At 37.3% G+C, this 25,000-nt stretch overlaps 1 protein-coding gene across 1 annotated transcript in view; it reads left to right on the top strand.

The window, feature by feature from the left end:
• Positions 1-25,000, top strand: part of arhgap46b (Rho GTPase activating protein 46b) — a 169,952-nt gene that overhangs the window by 71,723 nt on the left and 73,229 nt on the right. Inside the window, exon 2 of the mRNA XM_056448773.1 lies at positions 2,075-2,500. Coding sequence (XP_056304748.1) covers positions 2,075-2,500 — 426 coding nt within the window. The remainder of the gene's footprint in view (positions 1-2,074; positions 2,501-25,000) is intronic.

The following is a 25,000-nucleotide window of genomic DNA, read 5'->3' as shown; positions in this document are numbered from 1 at the left end:
TGTTGTTTAAAGCCTTAAAAAAAGGATATGCGACCGCACAAAGACTGCACTAGACCATACGCATGCACTCGACGCAGAAGCATAAATCAGCCTTAAGTGACTAAAGCTAGGAGAGTGCAACCAGCGCGCTTAACATTGCTGAGCAGTGGGGCACTCCATAGCCTTGAAAAGGCTCCTATGATGAAAATCAACTTTTGAAAGTACTCTGTCTGTAGGTGTAGTGTGTCCACTGTTATACTGAAGTGATATAAACCCAACAAGTCTCATTTTAATTTAAAAACACGATCCAAATCCCAGTGATTTTAAAACCCACCGCAACGTGACATAGGAGTGTGGTTTTCCCTACCCACAGAATTGATTGACAGTCACCATGTTTCTATAATAACATGTATAAATGTCCACAGAACTTTTTTTGCAAAGAAACTGGGATTAAAACATGTTACAACTCTCTGTGATCAGCTGCACCTCAATAATTTATTTCATAAGTATAAAACGTTTTTAAAACAGACCATGTTTGTAATAAAGAGAGTAAAATTGCTATGTAATTCTTAACCACTAAAATCACCATGGCTGTCGGTAAATGTGCATATATATATATATATATATATATATATATATATATATATATATATATATATATATATATATATATATATATATATATATGTTTCTGTGTGTGTGTGACTCGTCATTATAAACTCCACCACAAATACATAAAATAAACTTACTTGGTATTTTTGACTAATGAGCTGGATTTCAGCTTCATCTGAGTCTGCCTCTATCACTGATGGCTGTTTATCCGACGTAATGCATGAAAAGCAGACATGCACATCAGAGTGGTTGGATTTAAAGCCACAGGCTACAAAAACAGCTACACAATATTCAGACACCAAAATGGGCAGAGTCTACATTATATAATAAATTATCTGATGGGTATTTTGCGCAGAAACTTTGAACTTTGATATGCTAAAAAAAGTAGAGACTGCTGAAAAGATTAAGTCTGCTTCCAAATAAAGATTAGTGTCGTTCAAACACAACACAAACCAAAGACATCCAAACAGAACAACAGGAAAATGTGGTGTTGCAATATACAACTTTTTAGAGCATGTTGGCTCAGTGGTTGTAACTGTCCCTGGTCTGAATCACGTCTGGGCCATGTGGTATTTCTGTGTGGAGTTTGCATGTTCTCCCTGTGTTAGTGTGGGTTTCCTCCTGGTGCTCCCGTTTCCCCCACAGTCCAAAGACATGCGCTATAGGTGAATTGGGTGAATTAAATTGGCTGTAGTGTATGTGTGTGAGTGTGTGGATGTTTCCCAGCATAGAGCTGGAAGGGCATTCGCTGTGTAAAAACATATGTTGGCAGTTCATTCTGCTGTGGAGGTACCCTGATAAGGGACTAAGCTGAAAGAAAATAAATGAATAAGATGAGATGAATGAGTGCATGAATGAATGAATGAATGAATGGTTTTCTGTAATATTTTGCCCATTATATTTCAGTACTGATAAAAAAAACACAAGCTATCAACACATTTAATTGACAATAACATTTTATTAACAGTGAACAACAGGCGCCATTTTATCAATGTTGACATGACAGCTTGGTAGTGCTGATTGTAGTGATAAGTGTCGTCTTGCAGCAGAACTTCACTTACTGTATGTGTTTGAATGATGATTTCTTGGTACTGTTTGGACTTCCTTACACAGCTCTTCACATATATACACAAATACTGCTAGTGTATTTAGCACTAAACACAACACAGTTTGATTGCAAATTTACCTCATAAAAGCTATATATTTTTGTATCTCTAGTTTGGTCTTAAAAATAGCAGTGGGTGCACCAAGCAAACCAGTTCAGGACTAAATGTTGTTTTGTTTTTATGGTTTGAAACCCAAAAATTCTTAATGTGACCTTTGTTAAAATCCTATTTATTTTGCAGACTAGGATTTACAACTGTACATAATTTTCACTGTTAATGAACCATTCACCAAACCTGTTGTTTGATGGTCTTGTAGTGTACACCAAATTACACCTTGTCTATACTGACTACATTTCCCATCTGGCCTTTCTCACTAGGTCTGACTGGGTGGAGATTGTGGAGCCACGCTCGAGGGAGCGCATGTATGTCAACCTGCTAACTGGTGAGTGTGGTTGGGAACCACCGCCTGGCGCCCCCGTCCGTCAGTCAGACGGCAACCAGTGGTGGGAGCTTTTCGATAGCAACAACAATCGGTTTTACTACTACAACTGTACGAGCCAGCAGACGGTCTGGCACAGGCCTCAAGACAGCGACATAGTGCCTCTTGCGCAACTCCAAGCCATGAAAAGGAGCTCTGAAGCTGATGTCAAGGCTCAAGGGAGAGTCCAGAGAGGACCGGTGGATGGCAAGCGAACCCCCCTGCCTGGACTGGATCCATCAACACTGGAGCAGGAGAATGGGAGGGAGACGCTATCGTCTAAGGCCAAAGAGGACAGTCTTGAGAAAAGGGGCCAAGGAAAAAGGTAAGGATGTCAATACCACTTTTTAATATCTGAAAAATGAAACTTTTGCTGTTTACTTACGCCTATGACTCAACTTTTTCTGTTGTCCAATGCGGTTTTGATCCCAAATGAATTCCAGTGTACCGTTAAAAACATTCTACAATCATATCTTCTTCTTATGTGCTCTGCAGAAGACAGAAAGAGTTTGGTTTTTTTTTACAAATTTTACAAGTCTCCTAGAATTTTTTAAATTATTATTCATTCAGCGGGGCAATGCAGTGGCGCGGTAGGTAGTGCTGTCGCCTTACAGTAAGAAGGTCGCTGGTTCGAGCCTCGGCTAGATCAGTTGGCGTTTCTGTGTGGAGTTTGCATGTTCTCCCTGCATTTGCGTGGGTTTGCTGTGGTGACCCCAGATTAATAAAGAGACTAAGCCGAAAAGAAAATTAATGAATATTCATTCAGCCGATCTCTGGGTCTGGCGGGAGCACTTTTAACTTACTTTTGCATAAATCGTTGAATCGGATTAAACTATTAACATCCCACTAATGGTCAGTTTAGGTCACTAAAGCACAGTTTTAATCAATTTCTTATTTAATATGTGATTCTTCTGTAGTTACATCATGTACTAAGACTGACAGAAAATGAAAAGTAACTTTTTTCTACGTTGATGCCTAGGAACTATACTCTAATTATGGCATATTAATAGATTACACTCACTTTATTAGGTACACCTGTCCAACTGCTCGTTAATGCAAATTTCTAATCAGCCAATCACATGGCAGCAAATCCATGCATTTATGCATGTAGACATGGTCAAGATGATCTGCTGCAGTTCAAACTGAGCATCAGAATGGGCAAGAAAGGTCATTTAGGTGGCTTTGAAAGTGGCATGGTTGGTGGTGCCAGATGGGCTGGTGTTAGTATTTCAAAAACTGCTGATCTACTGGGATTTTCACACACAACCATCTCTTGGGTTTACAGAAAATAATCTGAAAAAGAGAAAATATCCAGTGAGCGGCAGTTCTGTGGGCGCAAATGCCTTGTTGATGCCAAAGGTCAGAGGAGAATGATAGAAAGCTGATAGAAAGGCAACAGTAACTCAAATAACCACTTGTTACAACTGAGGTATGCAAAAGAGCATCTCTGAATGCACAACATGTCGAACCTTGAGGTGGATGGGCTACAGCAGCAGAAGACCACACCCTAACCACTCCTTGGCAGCTAAGAACAGGAAACTGAGGCTACAATTGGCACAGGCACACCAAATTCGGACAATAGAAGATTGGAAAAACGTTGCCTGGTCTGATGAGTCTCGATTTCTGCTGCGACATGCGGATGGTGGGGTCAGAATTTGGCATCAACAGCATGAAGCCATCCTGCCTTGTATGAACTGTTCAGGCTGGTGGTGGTGGTGTAATGGTGTGGGGGATATTTTCCTGGCACACTTTGGGCCTATTAGTACCAATTGAGCATTGTGTCAACGCCAAAGCCTACCTGAGTATTGTTACTGACCATGTCAATCTCTTTATGACCACAGTGTACCCATCTTCTGATAGCTACTTCCAGCAGGTTAACGCACCATGTCATAAAGTGTGAATTCTCTCAAACAGTTTTTTTTTTTTTTAACATGACAGAGTTCACTGTACTTAAATGGCCTCCACAATCACCAGTACTCAATCCAATAGACCACATTTGGGATGTGGTGGAACGGGAGATTCGCATTATGGATGTGTAGCCAACAAATCTGCAGCTACTGCGTGATGCTATCATGTCAATATGGACCAACATCTCTGAGGAATATTTCCAGTACCTTGTTGAATCTATGCCACAAAGGATTAAGGCAGTTCTGAAGACAAAAGGGGGTCCAACCCAGTACTAGTAAGGTGTATCTAATGAAGTGAGTGAGCGTATTTTGACTGAGATGCTAATAGTCTAATCATATTTAATGAGTTCTGTTAAGCTAAGTGAAAAGTGTTTCCCCCAGATGATCATTGGACTCTTTGCATTATTTGAGTTTGAAGTACTGTACAGGCCTGGGACACAGAATTGTACTGCTGATTTTCTCTCTAGAACACCCCAAGAAGTGTCAGAAGAGGGAGGGGGAAATGTCACAGATAGGCTGTGACTATGACTTTTATGTAGGCAGGCTAGTAAGCATGCATTAATTCACACAAACCGCTTCCACTATTCACACACTTTAGATGCCAGCTGAAAAACTTCAAATGTACTGGTTGTGTGGATACTTGACTGTTTTGTGTGATTAGAAATGCTCCAGTTATTTCTGCAAAATAATTTTTGCTGTTTGTTAGTTTATTTATTTTATTTAGCTTAAGTTTTTATTATTTGGTTTAACATTTAAAATAAATGACACCAGACTTTGTTGTAAATTCTATAGTTTATTTATCATGATTAAAACTAATACACAAATAATACCGTCCTACTTACATTCTGGGTCACCGCCAAACAGCCACACCTGTATGCAGGAAAGGCAGCCATTTCAAGGTTTCTGTTTCCCCAATGATCAGGGTTCTACCATTGTACATGACATCATAGGGGGATAAATCAAGGAAATCATGAATTTTGATGAAACATATTAATCAGACACCTTTTTAGATATTTCTGACATGTATATGTTGCATGTTACTACCATATGTGTTGTTTCTTAAAATATTTTTGACTTGCTTTAGAAGTTGTATAATTTTTCATATGGTATGTACTAAAAAATGGGTGGAGCCAAACTCTATAAAATAGGTTCATTCAACATGAAGCACAGCTGCAGCCGGTGATCAACAAGATTAGCCCAGCGCGGGCGGGGACGGAGAGCCTGGTCAGCCGGACACTTCCTGGCTCAAAGTTGCTGCAGTCATGATGATCGATCACATAGCGTCATCATCATCATTTATTTATTTATAACAACAAAAGATTTACAAATAAATCAGAATACAGTCTCTAGTTCATTTGTAAACAATAAGGCAATTATGAATGAAATAAATAACAAATGCATGAGAGAAATAAGGGGAAACGAGAGGGTAATATAAACATAAGAATGAACAGGCCTATTAAATACAAAGCAATAAGCACCAGTTCTAGGAGTTTAAACATCACTCTAGGCTAATACTTCTTGTTTGAATATGCTAAAAAAGGGTTTACATTTATTTACATTTATAGATATGAAACTTTCCAATATATATTAGTGTAAAAGCACAAAACAAGGTGTTTTGATTATGTCTTAAAAATTGATTTAGATTATTTTGGATAATGAAAGCATTTTCAAAAAAGCACTTTAATCTAAAAAGATTGAACAAAAGGACATTCCTATTCCTAGAATAAGTGAGCTACACTTTAAGTAGAAGTTTCCCAGAAAGACCAGGTATAAATGAACAGGAAATAAAATATATATATTTTATAATCCTAAAAATCATTTTATAATTATGTAATAAAATAGTTATTTAACTTGATAATTGATGATGATGATAATTATTTTATTTCAAGTCTGTAAAACTTATTTGAGTTGGTATTTAGGTTATTTACTAAAATAATCATATAAATATAAATAAACATTTAAATCGTTCATGGAGCTGATTGCAGTAAATAGTCTGTATAAAAAAGGTCGAAAATAAACCTGTGCAAACAATCTAGCCTTATAACCAAATTATTTAACAAAAGATGATTATTGCAGTAAAATATTTGTAGTCTTTTAATAAGCATGATGTGTACAAGATAGAGAGGGTATGAAAAGTGAATTGTTTGTTTTGAAATTTGTGAATCGGAAGTTGTCCAGTAATAAACCCAAAATACACATGGTTGTTGTCATGCAGTGAACTCGGCCAATCGTGTAATATGGGTGTCGTCATAAGAGCTCGTGTAGTTGCTCTTTAGATGCTGCACAGTCTGAGTCAGTCATCTGATCTCGGAGCGCTGTCGCAGTACTTTGATGCCACATGTGACAGTCACATGGCGTCGACGCTGCATCAATCCGGACAAAATTTCTAACCAGCATGCACCGCTTTAAGACAGATTTTGATCGATCTGCGCAGCGCTGCTTAAAGTCGAATGCACCTAATGGCTCCTGCATGTCAGGCATTTTAGGATATAGGATTTAATGGGAGTACACTAATGTATACTGATGGATCTAAAGACCCAGTTAAGGGGGTGACTGGAATAGGAGTGTGTGGTCCTGATTTGGAAGTATTTATATAAAAAAAGAACAACATCTGAATTGTCAATATATTCTGTTGAAATGGTTTCTATCATTGTGGGATTTATGTGGGTAGAGGAAGTGACACCAGACAGAGTTGTGATTTGCTCAGATTCTGCTTCAGTATTAAAATCATTAGCCAGTCATTAGTCATCCACATAAGATTTAATGAATGAAGTATTTACATTAATATGGAGAATCCAAAGGAAAGGAATTCTAGTTGGGTTTTGTTGGATATAAAATCAAAAAGAATGTAGACACTAAAATGGTTATTCGAGGAAGCAATAGGAAGGAAGAGGGGATAATTATTAGACTGAGACCGGGGCATACCAGACTGAATGATTCATTGTTTTAAATTGGTGTACATGAGAATGGATTATGTGAATCTTGTGATTTAAAAGAAACAATCGAGCATGTAATATATGAATGTTAAAAATGTAGAAAAGAAAGAAAGGAACTAATTTAATATCTTAAGGATAAAGGAAAGGAAGATAAAGATATAGGATACCTGCTGGAGTATGAGTTTTTTTATGAGGTTTTTATTTTTATGAGTTTTTTAATTATGACCGTATAGGATATAGGACTTTAATAATTTTTTTATATATTACAGGATTAGATAAAAGGATATAATAATATATAACTAACAATAATATAACTAATAATAATATAACTAATATATAACTCATGTAAGTAAATAAAATAAGTGCTCTGTTACAAGTCTAGGGATTAAGGAGTTCAGTGTGCAGGGGGAAGGAGCTGAACACACGCCAACCGGCACCTGGATTCTGAGGTCTGTGGGATTGGGGCAGAGCAATGACAGAATCTGGTTGCACAACTAGCACAGTAGGTGGCAATATGCACAATGAATGCAATTCCCCAAAAAACTAAGAAGAAGAAGCCATTGTAGAAAGTTTTTCCTTGTGTGGATAGTTGTTCTGTTTGGGCCTAACTGTTGGCATAGCCAGAACACACACTGTTCTGTAAATTTTGTATATAATTTTGTAAAAAAAAAAAAGAGTTTTGTTTTTCCTGGGAATCCACACATTTTGTTGCACTTAAATAAACACCTTGGACTGAACTTGTTCCTCGTCACTGGTTTTGTACATCTGCACCCCGGTACATCCAAACACCATCGTTCTAACTTGTGCGGTTGTAACTACACCTCTAGAGCTGTAGTTAGAAGCATAGCTCCTGGCTTCTGTATTCTATTCTGAATTATCCACCCAATGCCCTATTTCTTTTGAACGTTCCAACATCCACTTTGAATAATTTTAAAAAGAACTTTGTCATCTATCTTGTGTTTTGTTTTGCTTTCAGCAATATCAACATCTCAGAACATCAATTTGTAGTAATTCATTAATTTTCCTTCAGCTTAGATCCTTATTCATCTGGGGTAACCACAGTGGAATGAACCGCCAACTTTTCCAGCATATGTTTTTACACAGTGGATGTCTTTCCGCAACCCAGCACTGGGAAACACCCATACACTCTCGCATTCACACACATACTCATACACTATGGCCAATTTTGTTTACCCAGTTCACCTTTACAGCATATCTGTGAACTGCAGAGGAAAACATAGCTGTGAGGTGACATTTCTAAACACTGAGCCATCGTGTCACCGATTTGTAGTAATTCTGCTCCATTATTAACTCATCCCTGCATCTGCATTAACTGCATCTGCTTTGGTTAACCTGATTTGTAATGTGAAGCACTGATGAATTTGCCAACAAAGGGAAAACTGTATGAGTTCATTACTGTAAAATTACAGTCAAATTAATTTCATTATTCTTGACTTGCATGAGACCGGCAATTAATTCAGGCATCCAAGAAGCTTATCTGTTCTTACTTCTTCTAATACCTTTTAACAGTATATATTTTGCCTATATATGGCTGGTGACAGCCTAGTTTCTGTGTGTGTTTTGGCAATGGGGCAATTGATCATTATAAAAAAAGTGAGCAATGTTTTTTGTTTTAAAGAATATGATTAGAAATGGTCAAAGTTAATTAAACTGATTTTAATTTTTACTCACTGCACTCCAGGGGCCTCATGTACGAAGACTTGCGTTGACAAACGGACAAAGCTGTAAATGTAAATATGTAAATATTCTTTTTGTACATCCGAATTAACATGATACTGAACACCTCCCTGCCTCCTCCCCTTAATACATATGGTAATGACTCTACTTTGGCAAAACCAAACAAAAAAGCAATGGCAAAAGCAAGCAAGCAAGAAGATAAACTTCACAGAATGTGAATTGGAGGTGTTCCTATCGGAGGTAGACCAGAAAAAAACAGTGTTATTTGCAAGTTTGTCCTCCGGAATTAATAACAAAAGAAAAAAAATAGAGTGGGAGAGTTTAGCTGACGCGGTTAACGCAGGGATGTCTGAACATCGCACTGTGAGTGAATTAAAAAAGAAATGGTCCGATGTAAAGGTGCAGGTTAAGAGGAGAACATTGGTGCACCGTCAAATTGGGATGCTGAACTAACACCCTTTGAGGAGAGAGTTGCCTCAATTGTGGGTGACACATTACTGTCTGGAGTGGTATCCATGTCTGTGGGAGACACAGATGTATTAGAGGAACACTTTGTTAGGGTGGTATAGCAGCACCCTCTCTGCTCTTATTAAGGCAGCGCCACCGGCATTTCAGCTGCCCAATCGCCTGCTGACCGAGTGCGAGAGTGGGCATCATTGTATCTGCGCTCTTGGTCAGTTTGTGGGTTGTTGAAGGGGTTAAACAGCCATGTCTTTAATGGATAACTGCGGTCTCCTGATATGCAGTTAAATAATTACACTCAATAAAATAAATATCAAAAAACTTAGCTGGAATAATCAACAACAACAACAACAATATTTATTTATAAAGCACATTTAAAAACAACTGAGGTTGACCAAAGTCCTGTACATGAAGTGCTAAAGACGCAGAAGCAGAATATAAAAGAAACATTTAACAAATAAAAGCAATAAAACAGTTATCAAGGAGTATTAAAAGCAAGAGAAAATAGATAGATATTTAATACAGACTTAAACACAGAAATAGAGGGGGGAAAGTCTAATAATATCTTTAAATACATCACTCTCCAAGAAGTCACCCATCGCGCACCCTGCCACCTTGGAGCCGCGAATGTCCTCTAATAAGGCCAACACTACTATTGCTATAGACTAAGGGTTGTATACATTTGCAAATGCTTATATATGTTCTAAATCACATAATTGGTAAAAAGAATAAATTAAATTAACCCATTTTATGTATTATAAATTAATAGCAATGTTTTTCAAATGTGTTGTTGCGATACTTTGTAGTGTGCAATTTAACATAATTGCCTCTAGGAGTCGCCAATTGAAATAAAACAAGTACACACAATAAATACACATAATGCAGACATGAAGTTGGCATGGACCAACGCACATTCTCACGTTAATTTCATCGTTAGTAAACCAATTGTGAGCGTGCAATCTGGCGTACGCAAATATTTTCTGCGTACGCAGCGTTGATACATGAGGTCCCAGATGTTTAAAATAGTAATAAAGTATTCTCCTCAGCAACATTTTCTTCATATTATTACCATACTATATGGGAACAACAAATAATAACTTGACTTCTAGTTGATCATTTGGTATCAGAAGTGGCTTATATGACAGGCAAAGGCCTTTAGATTACGCTTATTTTACCAAAATAAAATATGATCATGTCTTGGTTTTTAATTATTTAATTAGACAAAAGTCTTGTCACTTAACAGAAATAATGTACAGTATAGAATATAAAGTCATGGTGCAGTTGAAAAAGAATTAATATTGTGTATGACTCCCATGAGCTTGGAGGACTGCATCCATACATCTCTGCAATGACTCAAAGAACTTATTAATAAAGTCATCTGGAATGGCAAACAAAAGCATTCTTGCAGGACTCCCGTTGATTCTTTGGATTCATCTTCAATGCCTCCTCCTTCATCTTACCCCAGACATGCTCAATAATGTTCATGTTTGGTGACTGGGCTGGCCAATCCTGGAGCACCTTGACCTTCTTTGCTTTCAGGAACTTTGATGTGAAGGCTGTAGTATGAGAAGGAATTCCATCCTGCTGAAGAATTTGCCCTTCCCTGTGATTTGTAATGTAATGGGCAGCACAAATGTCTCGATACCTCAGGCTTGATACAGTACCTGCAGATCGATTGATCTCCCACATACTGACTATAACAACAAACTGATTTCTGTGAGAATCTTGGGTCCATACAGGTTCCAATAGGTCTTCTGCAATATTTGTGATGATTGGCATGCAGTTCAACAGATGATTTATTTGAAAAAATCTAACTTCTGTCACTTTTCCAAATGATCAACTTATCAAATTATTATTTGTTGCTCTTACAACTGGAGATGACGATGAGACTTTTGTCGGGTAGTGTAGAAGAAGAAAAGGTTTATGCCTGCTAATGTCTGCTGCAGCCCCCCTTGTGGTCAAACTGAGACAATCATTGTAAAAACCAAGAGCCAAGGTCTGTTATGATGTCATATTTAACCTTGTAGTCTTTTTTGGTGGATAAAAATAACCTGCAGTTTTCTGTTCTCCTAATGTTTTCTTCATTTGGAACTCTTGAAGCCTTTTTGGCAAAGACGCACTGTTTAGATGGTAGAGCGCCAGCTACTGAGAACACTGTATGAGAGAGAGGGAGAGACTCTTCTAACAAAATCAGCCTTAAATGGTCACACACTTTTCCTTGTTAACACACACCCGTTAACACACCCTGCAATGCGCTTTCTCTGCGGTATACCTAAAATACTGTGTTAATACCTGTTTGCTAATTGTAGCTTCTTGGGTGGTACACATCACACACATGTATACTTACAGCATTTATACTTAGTTTTCTGTTGGTTTTTCAGCAGCTGATTTTAGGGTGCGCAGTTGTTTCTTTTTTAGGTTGCCTAAACCATACATTTCCCACCCAGTGTTGTTATTGTTAACTAGGTTATAATGTTTACAAATGGTTTACAACATTCAGTAAATAAAAAATAGGATTAAACGAAAAACAACAATTCTAAAATTTAAAAGAAAACTGAAAAAAATACTTAAACTAAAATTTTAATAAATACCCTACTGTTGGGGATGTTTTCATCCACTTTGGGGTGATTTCGAGTCTTAATTTGACCATATTTGTTTCTGTGTTTCAGCTACCAGAATGATTTTTGGTGACAAATCTCATTTTGACACATATTTTGTGAAAAATGCTTTAAAATGTTTTGAATAAAAATAAATAAAATAAAAAAAAATCGACAATACACTCTGGGCAAAATTATACCCTTTTGTTGTGTTGGGATTAAAACATCCACTGAATTAAACTGCTGTAAAAATGCATCAGATTTTTATTTATTTATTTATTTTATTTTATTTTTTTTTTTGTTTGTTTTGCATAAATCTGTTAATCGACCTCAGTCCTGATCAAAACTACTAAATGGCTTAGAAAATTACAGGATTTTAACTGTTAAATTGGCAAGTTCATAAATGATGTCACTGATTTGGTGAAAAAAAACACACAAAATGACGTATTTGCTGAAACAACGTTGCTTTTGATCGATTTTCATTTTTTTCTCCCTAATTTATTATTGTTGGCTGTTTTTGCCCCATTGACTTCCATTATAACCACTTTTTTTTATTACAAAACCCTGACACCATATATTAATGTATTTTTGATTCTTGGTGGTTTTCCTTGTTGGCAAGAGGTAAGATTTTTAAATTTTACTGTTGATCATCAGATGGCACCATTAGCCCATTAGTTATGCCTTAGTTTCTGTATTTTATATGGAGTATAACAGCAAATTAAAGCATGTGTATGTGTGTCTGTGAGTGTGAGAGTGACCTTTGCGCACTTACCTTGATGTGTCTGAGAAAATCAAAATATGCATCTCTACTCTCAGAACTACATGGAGTAAACAAAAACAAAGACTGCCTGTTTATGCACCAACAAATGTGGTTATAATGGACACCAGCAGTAAATTAGAGAGAAAAAAGTAAAATCTAACATCCATTTAAGCCAATAGCTACGTTTCCATTCTCTTATTTTTATGCGCATTTTGGATATGCGCATAAAAGACCACTTGATGGAAACATCAAGATACGCATAAATTTGGAAAATGCGCATAAAAACATATGCACATAACTGAGTAGGATAAACTTTTTATTCGATAAGAAAAGATGCGCATAAACTACGATGGAAACACTTTTACCAAACAACTTCCAGTATGTGCTTTAAAAAAGGTCATGTGATTTTGTTATAAAAGATCATGTGATGTTAAAAATGTGTGTGAATGGACAAACCAGCAGGCTGAGCACACTGTAAAACATCTGATATGTTGTTTTGGTCATTCTAAAACACCTTAACCATTTCAGTATTAGTGTTATAATATTATTAATTGCCTCCAGACTCAAGAGCTTCTGTGCTCCACATCTCACGCCTTCAAACGCCACCATTCATGCAGCTTCTCCTACCACAGTAAATTTAGTTTCAAATGTTATATTTGGCGCCAGTTAATCAGGAAGTGATGATTTTGTTCGCTTTGACTCGTTGGATGAAAACACTGCTTTATTCGCACATCTTTTATGCAATAATCCAGTTTAGCGCATTTTGAATGGCAACATAGCTAATGTTGTTACTAATCGCTCACATGTGCAAGACTGTGATAAAAGGTTAAAAAATCCAGTCCACAATTACTTTTTATAATGAAAATACGTCATTTTGTGGGGGTTTTTCACCAAATCAGTGACTTCCTTTGGGAACTTGGCAATTAAACAGTTAAAATCCTGTAATTTTTAAACACATTTAGTAGTTTTGATCAGGACTGAGGTTGATTAACAGATTTATGCAAAATAAATGGAAAAAAGTATTAATCTGATGCATAATTTACAGCTGTTTAATTTAGTGGATGTTTTCCCGAACATAACAAAAAGTTAGTAAATTTGAACAATGCACTAGGGTTAAAGATACAGAAGTATATTAAGAACAAAAGCTAATGAAAATTACATTTTGTTGTTTAGAAATCTAAAAATTATTCAAAACAAAAGCGAATGAAAATTGTCGTTTTTGTAGAAATCATAAAATCATTCTTTTATCTCTAAGGCTTCTTGCATGTTTTTGTGAGGATGTTGCCCTTTTTCTGTTGAAATTTTATTACACTAAATAAAATAAACTTTAACTGGAAGTTTAAACCTGACTTTTAATAATATGCAAATAAATGCAGCATGTTGCCAAAGTACACTTTCAATGTAACTTAATGTATTAAAATAACTAATACAAACTGTAAGCTACAATTAAAACAAAACAAATAAAAAAATGTAAAACTTGCATTAATTCCAATATAACTATAGTACTAATATTAAAATTACACTTGATCGATAAGTCTATGTGTGTCTTGGCACAACCTAATTCTCAGGAAAGCAAATTAGCAGTAGGGCAATTAAAAGTAGGGCAAGTGTTCCAGCTTGTACATATTTCTGGTGTGTGTGTGTGTATGTACTGTATGTGGGTGTGTGGTTCAGTTAGAGGACGTCCAGCTCAAGCTGCCGTCAGAAGGACTGTAGCCCAGTAACTCTGAGCTGTTTTTGGGCACATTCACACACACGACACGTCCCTGAGGTCATGGAAGAAACCGGCTTCTCTTTACACATGTCGCATGTCCTGCAGATGTCTCAGAGGGTAAGATGTTCACTCCTGAGGGTGCTTGGGCTGTATCTTTAAAGTATAGTAAGCTGCCTATTTAGATAGCAGCATGTACATTAGATTGTTTAAACAAATATTTGATGTCTTTTTAAGTTCACATAAGATGTCCAGAAATGCTCTCTGGGGATAGGCAGCTGATCGAGTTTTGTATTTTAAGCACAACCTTTTGGATTTGATTAAATTCTAGAGTTAGGATATTTGCTTGACTGTATAAGCTGTCATATTATGCTGGAGGTGTGTGTGTGTTTGTGTTTAATAATTGGTCAATGGCATTATTGGGTCTCTCTTCCCCCTCGGCTTGACCATATGGACCATCTCTCTGGCAATGTGTTTGTGCATGCATGCGTGCGTGTGTGTGTTGACTGTTTGCCAGAGATGGACAGAGAGCACTTGCTTTGGCTCTTTACACATTGCAAAACTGTATTCATGTTCCAGATTTTGTGACTTTTGTGTATAGGTTTTGTGGGGTAATAAGCTATACTGTTATTTGGATTATGAAAAACAGTATATTTGTACAGTAGTCAGTCTTTGTCACATGAAAGAACTATTGTTTCATTCACCATAATGCTGTTGTGTACTTATTTATTTTCAATTCGGATTTCCATGTCTGCTGCTTCATGTTTGGAAATAATGTACCACCAATACTTAATGTACCTTTAAAGGGCACCTATTTTACCCCTTTTTCAAGATTTAAGATAAATATTTTGTGTCTCCACAATGTGTCTGTAAAGTTTCAGCTCAAAACACCCATCAGATTATTTATTATAGCTTTTAGAATGTTGGGATTTTCTGCCACTAAACACTATGTACAGTAGCTTGTTTTTATGGCTTGTGCCTTTAACGCTAGTTTTCCCTGCCCACCGTTTCCACGTGCCTGTCAGAGTGCCTCAATCTCCACCTCGGCTGCATCAGATAAACAGCACAGTGAAAGACATAAAGGAAGCAGGTCTCACGTTACGTTTGTGAGAAATACTTTAGGAAGAACTCTCCCAATGATTATTTGATGTATTTGTTGTGGAGTTAATTCAAGCCTTTCGATGAGTCACACAATATGTCGTTACAAAGTTTACACACACACACACAGACACACACACACACACTCAGCATGTGCTTAACTTTTTTGCACGCAAATGTGACAGGATACACAATAACATCCACTGCTGTATGGATATCTGTTATGTTAAAGGTGCAGTAGGAGATTGTCTTCAGAAATGTGTTTTGTTGTGCTGGTTGAAACTCTCTTCACATTCCGATAGTATTGATTAAAGTAAATGATCTAAATGTATTTATGTGTATTTTTATATTCTGGGTAAGGCAAAATACAAAAAAAATGTTCATCCAATTAAATATTGTCAGGCCGACAATTCCCATAATTCCGATAAATAGCCCAGACCGTCTGTCAGCAAATGCAGATTTTAACTAATTCGCAGTCGTTTACATGCAAATCCGCCATTTGTGTGTACACGCGCTGCGGGTTCATGTGAGAGAGAGAGAGAAAGAGTGCGAGCAGTAAAAACATGCTGAATCAAAACTTTTTATAATCCTGAATCAATATTGGAGTTACTTTTGCATGCTGGAGGAAGGACGACACCATGGTTGAAGTGTTTCTGTTAGACAGGTAATGTTATGTTTAAAACTATTTTATCTTTACGCAAAGCTGATGTAACTTAGATGTTGTTGATACAAATGGGTTATATGCACAAAAGTGTTGCTCAGCCACTGAAATCTTCCGGCGAAAGATTGATGTGACTATTTTCAATTTCTTAAGGGACTTTTTGCAGCATCGATAATGTAGATTTTTATTTAGTTTAACAACAAAACATCAGTAAATAGCGCTATTCTGCCTAGTCTGCTTCACTGAGGTGAAGATAGTTTTATATTCACATTGGTTCGTTTTTGAACAATGACAACCTGTGATGCGCTCCCTATATTGTTTATCATGCTACGCTGAATATTCACTCTGAAATGGCATGCAAGTGTGCCAAAGAGTGAGGTTTCTGCTGTCATCTTTAAGGCGTGCACACTTGTATTTCAAGAGGCGTGGCTTTGGATGGCAGGGGTGGGACTGTGTTTCAGAGATTTATGCTAGCCGGTTAGCATTGTCGCAGTTCACCTACTGCACCTTTAATGTACAAAATAAACCTGATTTAACGTCCACAAACTGAGATTAAAGCGTCTTCTTTTATAATTGTACTGACATGTGGCTGTGGTTATAAAAACGGTAAAATGATCTGTTCAGAACAAGTCTCCAATTAATGACTCAATGATTCTAATGATTTGTTTAATGATTCAGATTATCTTTTCAGAGCGAGTCTCCAGCAAATGACTCACTGATTCAGATGATCTATTCAGAGCAAGTCTCTAGGAAATGACTCACTGATTCAAATGATCTGTTCAGAGCGAGTTTTCAGTAAACAAATCACTGATTCAGATGATTTGTTTAGAGCGAGTCTCCAGTAAATGACTCACTGATTCAGATTATCTGTTCAGAGCAATTGTCCAGTTAACAACTCACTAATTTGGATAATCTGTTCAGAGCGAGTCTCCAGTAAATGACTCACTGATTCAGATTATCTGTTCAGAGCAAGTCTCCAGCTAAAGATGATTTGTTTAGAGCAAGTTCTCAGTAGATTACTCACTGATTCAGATGATATGTTCAGAGCGATTCTCCAGTAAACCACTCACTGATTCAGATTATCTGTCCAGAGCGTGTCCCCAGTAAATGACTCACTGATTCAGATTATCTGTTCAGAGCAAGTCTCCAGCTAAAGATGATTTGTTTAGAGCAAGTTCTCAGTAGATTACTCACTGATTCAGATGATATGTTCAGAGCGATTCTCCAGTAAACCACTCACTGATTCAGATTATCTGTCCAGAGCGTGTCTCCAGTAAATGACTCACTGATTCAGATTATCTATTCAGAGCAAGTCTCCAGTTAACAACTCATTGATTCAAATGAATTGTTTAGAGCGAGTTCACGGTAGATTACTCACTGATTCAGATTATCTTTTCAGAGTGAGTCTCCAGTTAACAACTCACTGATTCGGATTATCTATTCAGAGCAAGTCTCCAGTTAACAACTCATTGATTCAAATGAATTGTTTAGAGCGAGTTCACGGTAGATTACTCACTGATTCAGATTATCTTTTCAGAGTGAGTCTCCAGTTAACATCTCACTGACTCAAATTATCTTTTCAGAGTGAATCTCCAGTTAACAACTCACTGATTTAGATTATTTGTTCAGAGCGAGTTTCCAGTTAATGACTCACTGATTCAGTCAATATGTTCAGACTGAGCCTTCAGTAAATGAACCACTGGTTCAAATGATCTAGAGTAAGTTTCCAGTTAACGACTCACTGATTCAAATGATCTATCCAGAGTGAATCTGCAGTAAATTACTCATATGATCTAATCAGTCTTAAGGTAACCAAGTAACTAAATTTAGTAAACTCCAACAAATTTTTTTGAATTTTTCAAAATTGATCAAAAACGAAAAATCCTCTCAGCCTGAAAGTCCCTGACTGATTTTGCCAAATGCCAAATTTTAGGATTTTATTATTGTTGTTTGTGAAGTAAATCTGTGCCGATATCTGTGTATAAATATGGACAAACCCAGTCACAGGTTTAAATTTTTTATTACAATTTTTTGATTTTGATATTTAACCCAAATTTGAGTCGAAAGAGACTTTTTAGCATGAGCCAGCTTGTTTCCACTCAGAATTAATGATTTTTTATTAGCTAATATTTCTTTTCTCCCTCATCTTTTTATTTTTTATTGCTATGTTTCTTTTTCTAAACAACTGCTGAAACTAGACCAAAACAATGCAAGTTGTTGTTGATTGGATTTGCATTAAATCCTTGTGATTGGTCTGTGAAGTATTAAGTGTGGAGAGATTAGTCTCAGGATGGGGTCCTGTGACTCAACTAAACTAAGAACACAGACAGGGAATTTTGTCTTCCTCTTTCACTCACTCTGTCACTCTTTCCCTCTCACATTTTCGCTTATTCTGTTTTCACTGTGAGGTGTCGGCGGAAAAGAGGATTGAGCTGTGCAGATGTAATCTGTCTCATACGTTCTTGCATAAGACAGAAATCCCTTCAGATTAGAGCTGAGAACAAAAGACTGGTTTAAAGCCTCATCCCTCTTTACCAGCTTCATCCCAGCACAGAGGACACAAAGACAACTGGATTACCAGAAGCAGACCCTGATGACAGTAGATCTGTGCTTGAGGAGTTATTCAGCCAAAAATAAACAATAATGAAAAATCATTTATCCGCCCGCATGCTTTTATTGTATCATTTTCTGCTAAGCCTTCTGAAGTCATATGATGTCTTAAGTCCGGAGCTTCAGAAGTACAAGTCATTTAACCAGTTTTTGAATACACCGTTGACAATTTCCAGTAGAATATTCAGTAGGGGGGAGCAGGGACAAAAGTAACGTGGGACCAAAGTAACAAAACGATTTTTTCGAAGCCCTAACATTTGCTTTCCAGGCTATAACAGCACATTCAACATGCAATTCTTGATGGAGCTGCCTAATATCACCTGATTTCAGGACTGTCTCTCGCACTTGGGTCAGAATCATAGACTGTAAAAGATATTGACGTAGTATCTATGACGTCACCCATAGGTTTCGGAAGAACGTAAAAGAAACTAAAAGTAGGCGTGGCCAACCATCGGCATTTTGTTCGCCCATCATCGTACCGACTGCGGGATACCAAACAAGGGCAAAGATGCGGAGCGTGAGCTGAGCTACAGACGCCTGCTAGCATTTGGCTTTGGCAGACGCCTGCTAGCACGGACTTTTCTTTGGGAGAACACTTAATACTTCATTACCTGTGACTCGTTTGTGTTCTGACCACATGTGCTTGTTTGTACACTATAGCAAAAAAAAGTGTTTAGTCTTTTAAAAACACTGTTGTAATAATTGAATTACTAAACATTGTTCTTATGTTGCTTTTCTACCAGAGGAAAACGCAAATTACTTCCAAACACTTCAAATATAGTTTGTGTTAGTTAACACAAAGCTAGTTACGAAACCCAGGCATAAAACTGTATGACTGTATGTATGTTTCAGATGACTGTTCTGTAGCCTACAGCTAATCAATCTATCAGATTTTGGAGTGCATTACAGTTCTAAAGAAAAATATAAATAATACATTTATAGGGACGGTATATAAGTATATAATTTCACTCACCTAGGAAATGGAGGTCAGGTGAAAGGATTGTGAGCACAATTAAGTGCACACAGCATGCCATATTGTCTGACAATTGTAGGAAATAATTCCAAAAGGCAATTGACCGTGTAAAGCCACATAAAACAAAGCAAAAATACGATGCATATGCCGAGTTTAGCAGCTAATCATCCGGAATCAGCTGAGGTGACGTGATGGTGCCAGCGAGACCTAGCTGTCACTCAAGTGACCACGCCCTTAATTATTTCAGACTTAATATAACTTATTAATATAAAGGAAACGGATGAGTTATAAAAATATTCACCCCCTCACAGTTCCCGTCACAGTCATGAAGAGTAATATTAGCTATATTAACTAAAATCGTTCTTTATACCAGGCTGTAAACACCTTTTTTCTGCTGTAAAGTTGGCCATTTTAACAGCGGGGTCAATAGAAATCTGCTCTATTATGGAGCCAGACCTAGCGGAATTTCAATGAATTGCAGTTTCAGTTACCTCCGTATATGCTTCATGAGGTAGAGCGGGAGGTTGCCGCTTAGCCAGAATTTAAGTTTTTATGCTTTTAATTGCCAATAATAATATAAAAATATTCAAAAATTGTACACATTTTTTTTTTTTTTTTTTACATTTTGCATTGTTGGGTTGCTTTTGAAGCATTTGATGGAAGTGACATTTAAAATGAAAACACGGTTTAATATTTTTTGCAAAGATAAAAGACAAAATATGTTTGCAGTTAACATTAACAAGGCCATAGTAATATGTCAAAGCAAACTATTTCTTACTATTTATAGAGCTGACTCCACCATGTATCTAGTTTTGATGTCCTTCACATGAGATCAAGTATTCATTAAAGAATCAACCCAAGGATGTTCCGATACCCTTTTATCCTTTCCGATACTGATTCTGATACCTGAGCTCAGGGAATCGTCCGATACTGAGTATTGAACCAATACCTGAGTGTGTATCTGTAGAAACAGTTGTATGTACTACTATCCTTCGGAACCTTAGGACCAGGGACCCCCCAATATTTCACAGATTGTATGTACAAAAATAGGGATTGCACTTACTAATTATCGTTTAAAATCTTTTGTGACATTGCAAGCTTTAGACCAGGATTTTTTCAAATATGTCTGTCCATTAGGATGGACAATGGGTTCAAAATCTGTTACTAAGAGCAAATCCTCAGTAATGTTGATTGAACTTTATATTTAAAAAAACTATATCAATGTACTAATTCACTGCTGAAACAATTTCATATGCAGAATATACAGAAGTTCTTGAGCATATAGCAGATAGAAATATCTCAGATGATGAGGAAGATGTTGATACAGTTTATTATAAACAAGGTGCAATCTATAAAATCGGAGGAAACTGGAGCACCCAGAGGAAACCCATGCAAACACGGAGAGAACATGCAAACTCCATAATGAAATGCCACAGAAATGCCAACTGACCCAGCCGAGGCTCAAACCAGCGACCTTCTTGCTGTGAGGCAACAGCGCTACCCACTGCGCCGCCGTGAAGGAACTACCTAACATTGCAAAGTTTTTAATTTGGAAGGAAGGCGCTCAGTGCCTGTCTGTTTTCACTGAATGTGTTTTTACCGTATGGTACGTGATGTTTGAAGATCAGCATGACATCTGGTTTAATCTGTGGAGATCATCTCCTGACAGACCACCTCACGTTGAGTTTTTTGTTATTGTTGTTTTTAAGCTTTTGTTTCTATATCTGGATCCATCATCCTGTGTGCCGGCACTTTAATTGGACATCTCCTTTCAGATCTTGTGTGTGTTATCTGTTTCTCTCTGGGAGCGACGTTATATCTGAAGCACAGAAATTTTAGAGGCACATGTTTTTTTAGTGAAAGGGAACTGGTGGATTATATATGCTCACATTTGCCTACACGTGCCTGAAACTGTTCGCTAGTTGCAGCTTCACTATCAGTGCTCATTGCTACCTCTCTGGGCTTTGGACAAACTGGAGACACATATGGACACATAGAAAGGACTCACTAGTGGTCTTGACCACATTCTGTCGAACCACCCACAGGGACACCCTAGCGACCTGTTAGCAACATACTTAAGTTTTTTTTTGTCATCTTTAATTTTAAAATTATGCAATATTAAAATGTAGATTTTATAATTACGACAATCATAATATGTTATTATCAATATAATAAATTTATATATCAGGGAGAGGCTATCAGTCCATTAGGGTGGGACTATCTGTTCTTTAGGGCAGGGCTATCAATGCATGTCTCGTTTATGCCCTGCCATCACAGCCATATCACTCTGCAGCTCAAGACTGATTACTCATTAAAGTTAAGTAGGTCTGAGCCTGGTCAGTATCTGAATGGGAGACCACATGGGAAAACTAGGTTTCTGTTGGAAGTAGTGTTAGTGTAGTGCTAGGCCTGCAGGGGGCGCTCAACCAACATATACACAACAAACGTGCTATATATGTGTTTCTGTGTGGAGTTTACACGTTTTCCCTGTGCTCACGTGGGTTTCCCCCGGGTTTCCCTGTTTCCTCCCATCATCCAAAAACATGCAATTTGAGTTAATTAACTAATTCAAATCGGCACCATAGACATGCTCCTAGTAAGTAGTTGTCTCTTAAGAGCAATCAATATCTGTTCATTAGCTTCCACAGCAGGGGAGTTCTCGAGATCTACCTGAGCTCAAAATCCCCTCTCGCCTTGAAAACGGGAGGGAGCCCCAGGCTCGAGGATCTCAGAATGAGCTCAGGGCTCTCTCCCAGGACAGTATGCCAATCAAGTTTTATAATCAATCATCAGCTAAGTGTGAATATAATACTATTCCATTTGTAAAATGTAGCATCTTGTTGTCGTCATCATTAGTGACGGCCAATCTCAAACAAATCATTATTTTTAACTGGATCTTCTAAGTGAACCAGGTGAATCAGTTCACCAAATCGAACTGAATCTTTTGAAATGATTCACGTCTCCACTTAGTACTTATCCACAAAATACTTTCCTTTTTAACATGCCTGATACCCCCTCCGACTCGAAATAAACCAATTTCTCGAGCTATTCAGTAACTAGTACAGTACACTGAGATAAGATTTGAGAACCGGTGAAGTGATAATACTCCACATACATGATTTAGCAGGTGAAACAAACACAAACAGTACATGACAGCCTGCTGTGACTGAACCAAACTTGGAGAGATGACTAAGCTGCAGTGTGGGTAAACCAAAGGCTTAAATGAGAAGATCTGGCATTTATTTCATAACAGAAAACCGTAATGGAATTGAAATAATAAGTGAATCATACTTCATTTGGGTTGTAAAACTTAATTGTAAGAAAGTTTTCAGACCATGGTGATGTTTTAACTGACTGAAATTATTATTGCTGGTTAGATATTTTTGTTATGTTGAGTCCTAACATGAGAGAATTGTCATTATGTAATTGCGGATCACGTCATTATGTTGTAGAGTAAAAGAACTGGTGTTCGATTTATTGAACCGGTTCATTGAAACGAACTGTCCAAAAGAACCGGTTCATAAAAGGATTCAAACTTTCCATCACTAGTCATCCGCAGTGTTGTCAGATTGGGCGGTTTTGAATTTGTTTTTGCGGGTAAAAAATGACATAGGCGGGTAGTGAAAATTTCGGCAGTTTTGCAATGGTGTGCCCGCCAGCCCCGGTCTGCCCTTATAAACCTGTTTTGATCTCCAAAAGAGATGCCATAGCCCCCATTCTACGCATACAAATGCTTAGAACAGTGTAGAACAATCAACCCCCCCTGCCCCTCAGCCTCACGACAGGTTATTATACTCCACTGATTGTTGGGCGGCGCTTTTGTTTTTTAGCGGTTTTTCGACAGTTTTTGGGCTGGAATCAGTCAGCTAGATCTGGCAACACTAGGCATCAGCAGAGGGTCTCAAATGTGATTCTGGTGGACAGTAATCCTCCACAGCTAAGTCCAAACGGGTATTTAAATTTTCCTCCAATTTGTTAGCAATGCTAATCCGCTCTTCCAATGATCCAATTGGTTCTCAAAGGACAAAATCATGCACTAAATGTTATCTTATATTTTAGAAACTGTTTCTATTAAATGTACATCACGATAGGGGAAAAAAGTACAGTGTTAATTCAGTTTTATGCCAACTTTAAATCGTTTATTTGTATTTTTTTACTCAAACAGTGTAGAATTCAAAGCAGCGTTGTGACCAAGCCCAGACTGGCACGGAGACACACAAAAGACACACATTCACACACACTCAGAGAGGTATTCGTATGCTTCCTGGCCCAGAGGAAGAGCAATCCACCCTTGAACACAGAGACGCTCTGTTGAGGGCCAAAACCAGGCTTACCAAATGAACAGCAGACTTTCAGCTGAGTTTGTAATTACAGGAATACAGGTGAGGACATAAAGAAAGAGACGAAATACAAAAGCAGATGTATGAGATCTTTTGCTTCTCTAAACTAACACAGGCAGGTTTAGAAACATCAAGTGCACTGGCAGTGTGTGGGCTGTATTTGTGTTTGTGAGTGTGTGATTATAGGGCTGTGAGAGATAAAGGAGGACGAGTGTACAACCCAGAGGGCCACCCAGCAGGACACACACACAGATATACACTGCAGAGGTGTCTGGAAAACATTCTACTGATTCATTGAATATAGAATTATTTTAAGGGTCTAAACATATTAAATAATACTTTAAATAATTAAAATATTCATCTGAGCTTCACAAGTGTAGTATTTTATTTATAGGTTAAAAAACTACAACTTAAATATAATTGATGGTTAAAAAAATAAAGGAGTAAAAAATATATTAGTTAAAATAACTAATATAATTTGCTTTCCAATATATTACAAGAACACTTGGTTTTAACAAAAATAACATATGAATACTAGATTTTTAATAAAAATTATTTCGTTAAATAACATAAAAAAATCCATCCAATGGATGGCTGATCGCTTTCACTCCAGAATGGCGGAATCGCTGGGCGCTGCTGTTGCAATGAAACGTTCTATTGAGTATTGCCTCTTGGTGATTCTAAGCTCTTTGCCACCAACTTATCTAGCTTTTTTTTACGCAGCAGATGCCCTTCCAACCGCAACCCAACACTGGGAAACACCCCTACACTCTTGCATTCACACACATACACTACGGACAATTTAGCTTATTCAATTCACCTATTCGCATGTCTTTGGACTGTAGGGGAAACCGAAGCAGTCGGAGGAAACCCACGCGAACACGGGAGGAACATGCAAACTCCACACAGAAATGCGAACTGACCCAGTCTGTGGTCGAACAAGCGACCTTCTTGCTGTGAGGCAATTGTGCTACCCACTGCGCCACCGTGACGCCCATATATATATATTATATATATATATATATATATATATATATTATATATATATATATATATATATATATATATATAT

Source organism: Danio aesculapii, chromosome 23 (genome assembly GCF_903798145.1).
Source record: "Danio aesculapii chromosome 23, fDanAes4.1, whole genome shotgun sequence".
Lineage (NCBI taxonomy): Eukaryota > Metazoa > Chordata > Actinopteri > Cypriniformes > Danionidae > Danio > Danio aesculapii.
This window is presented reverse-complemented; position numbering and strand designations above follow the sequence as displayed.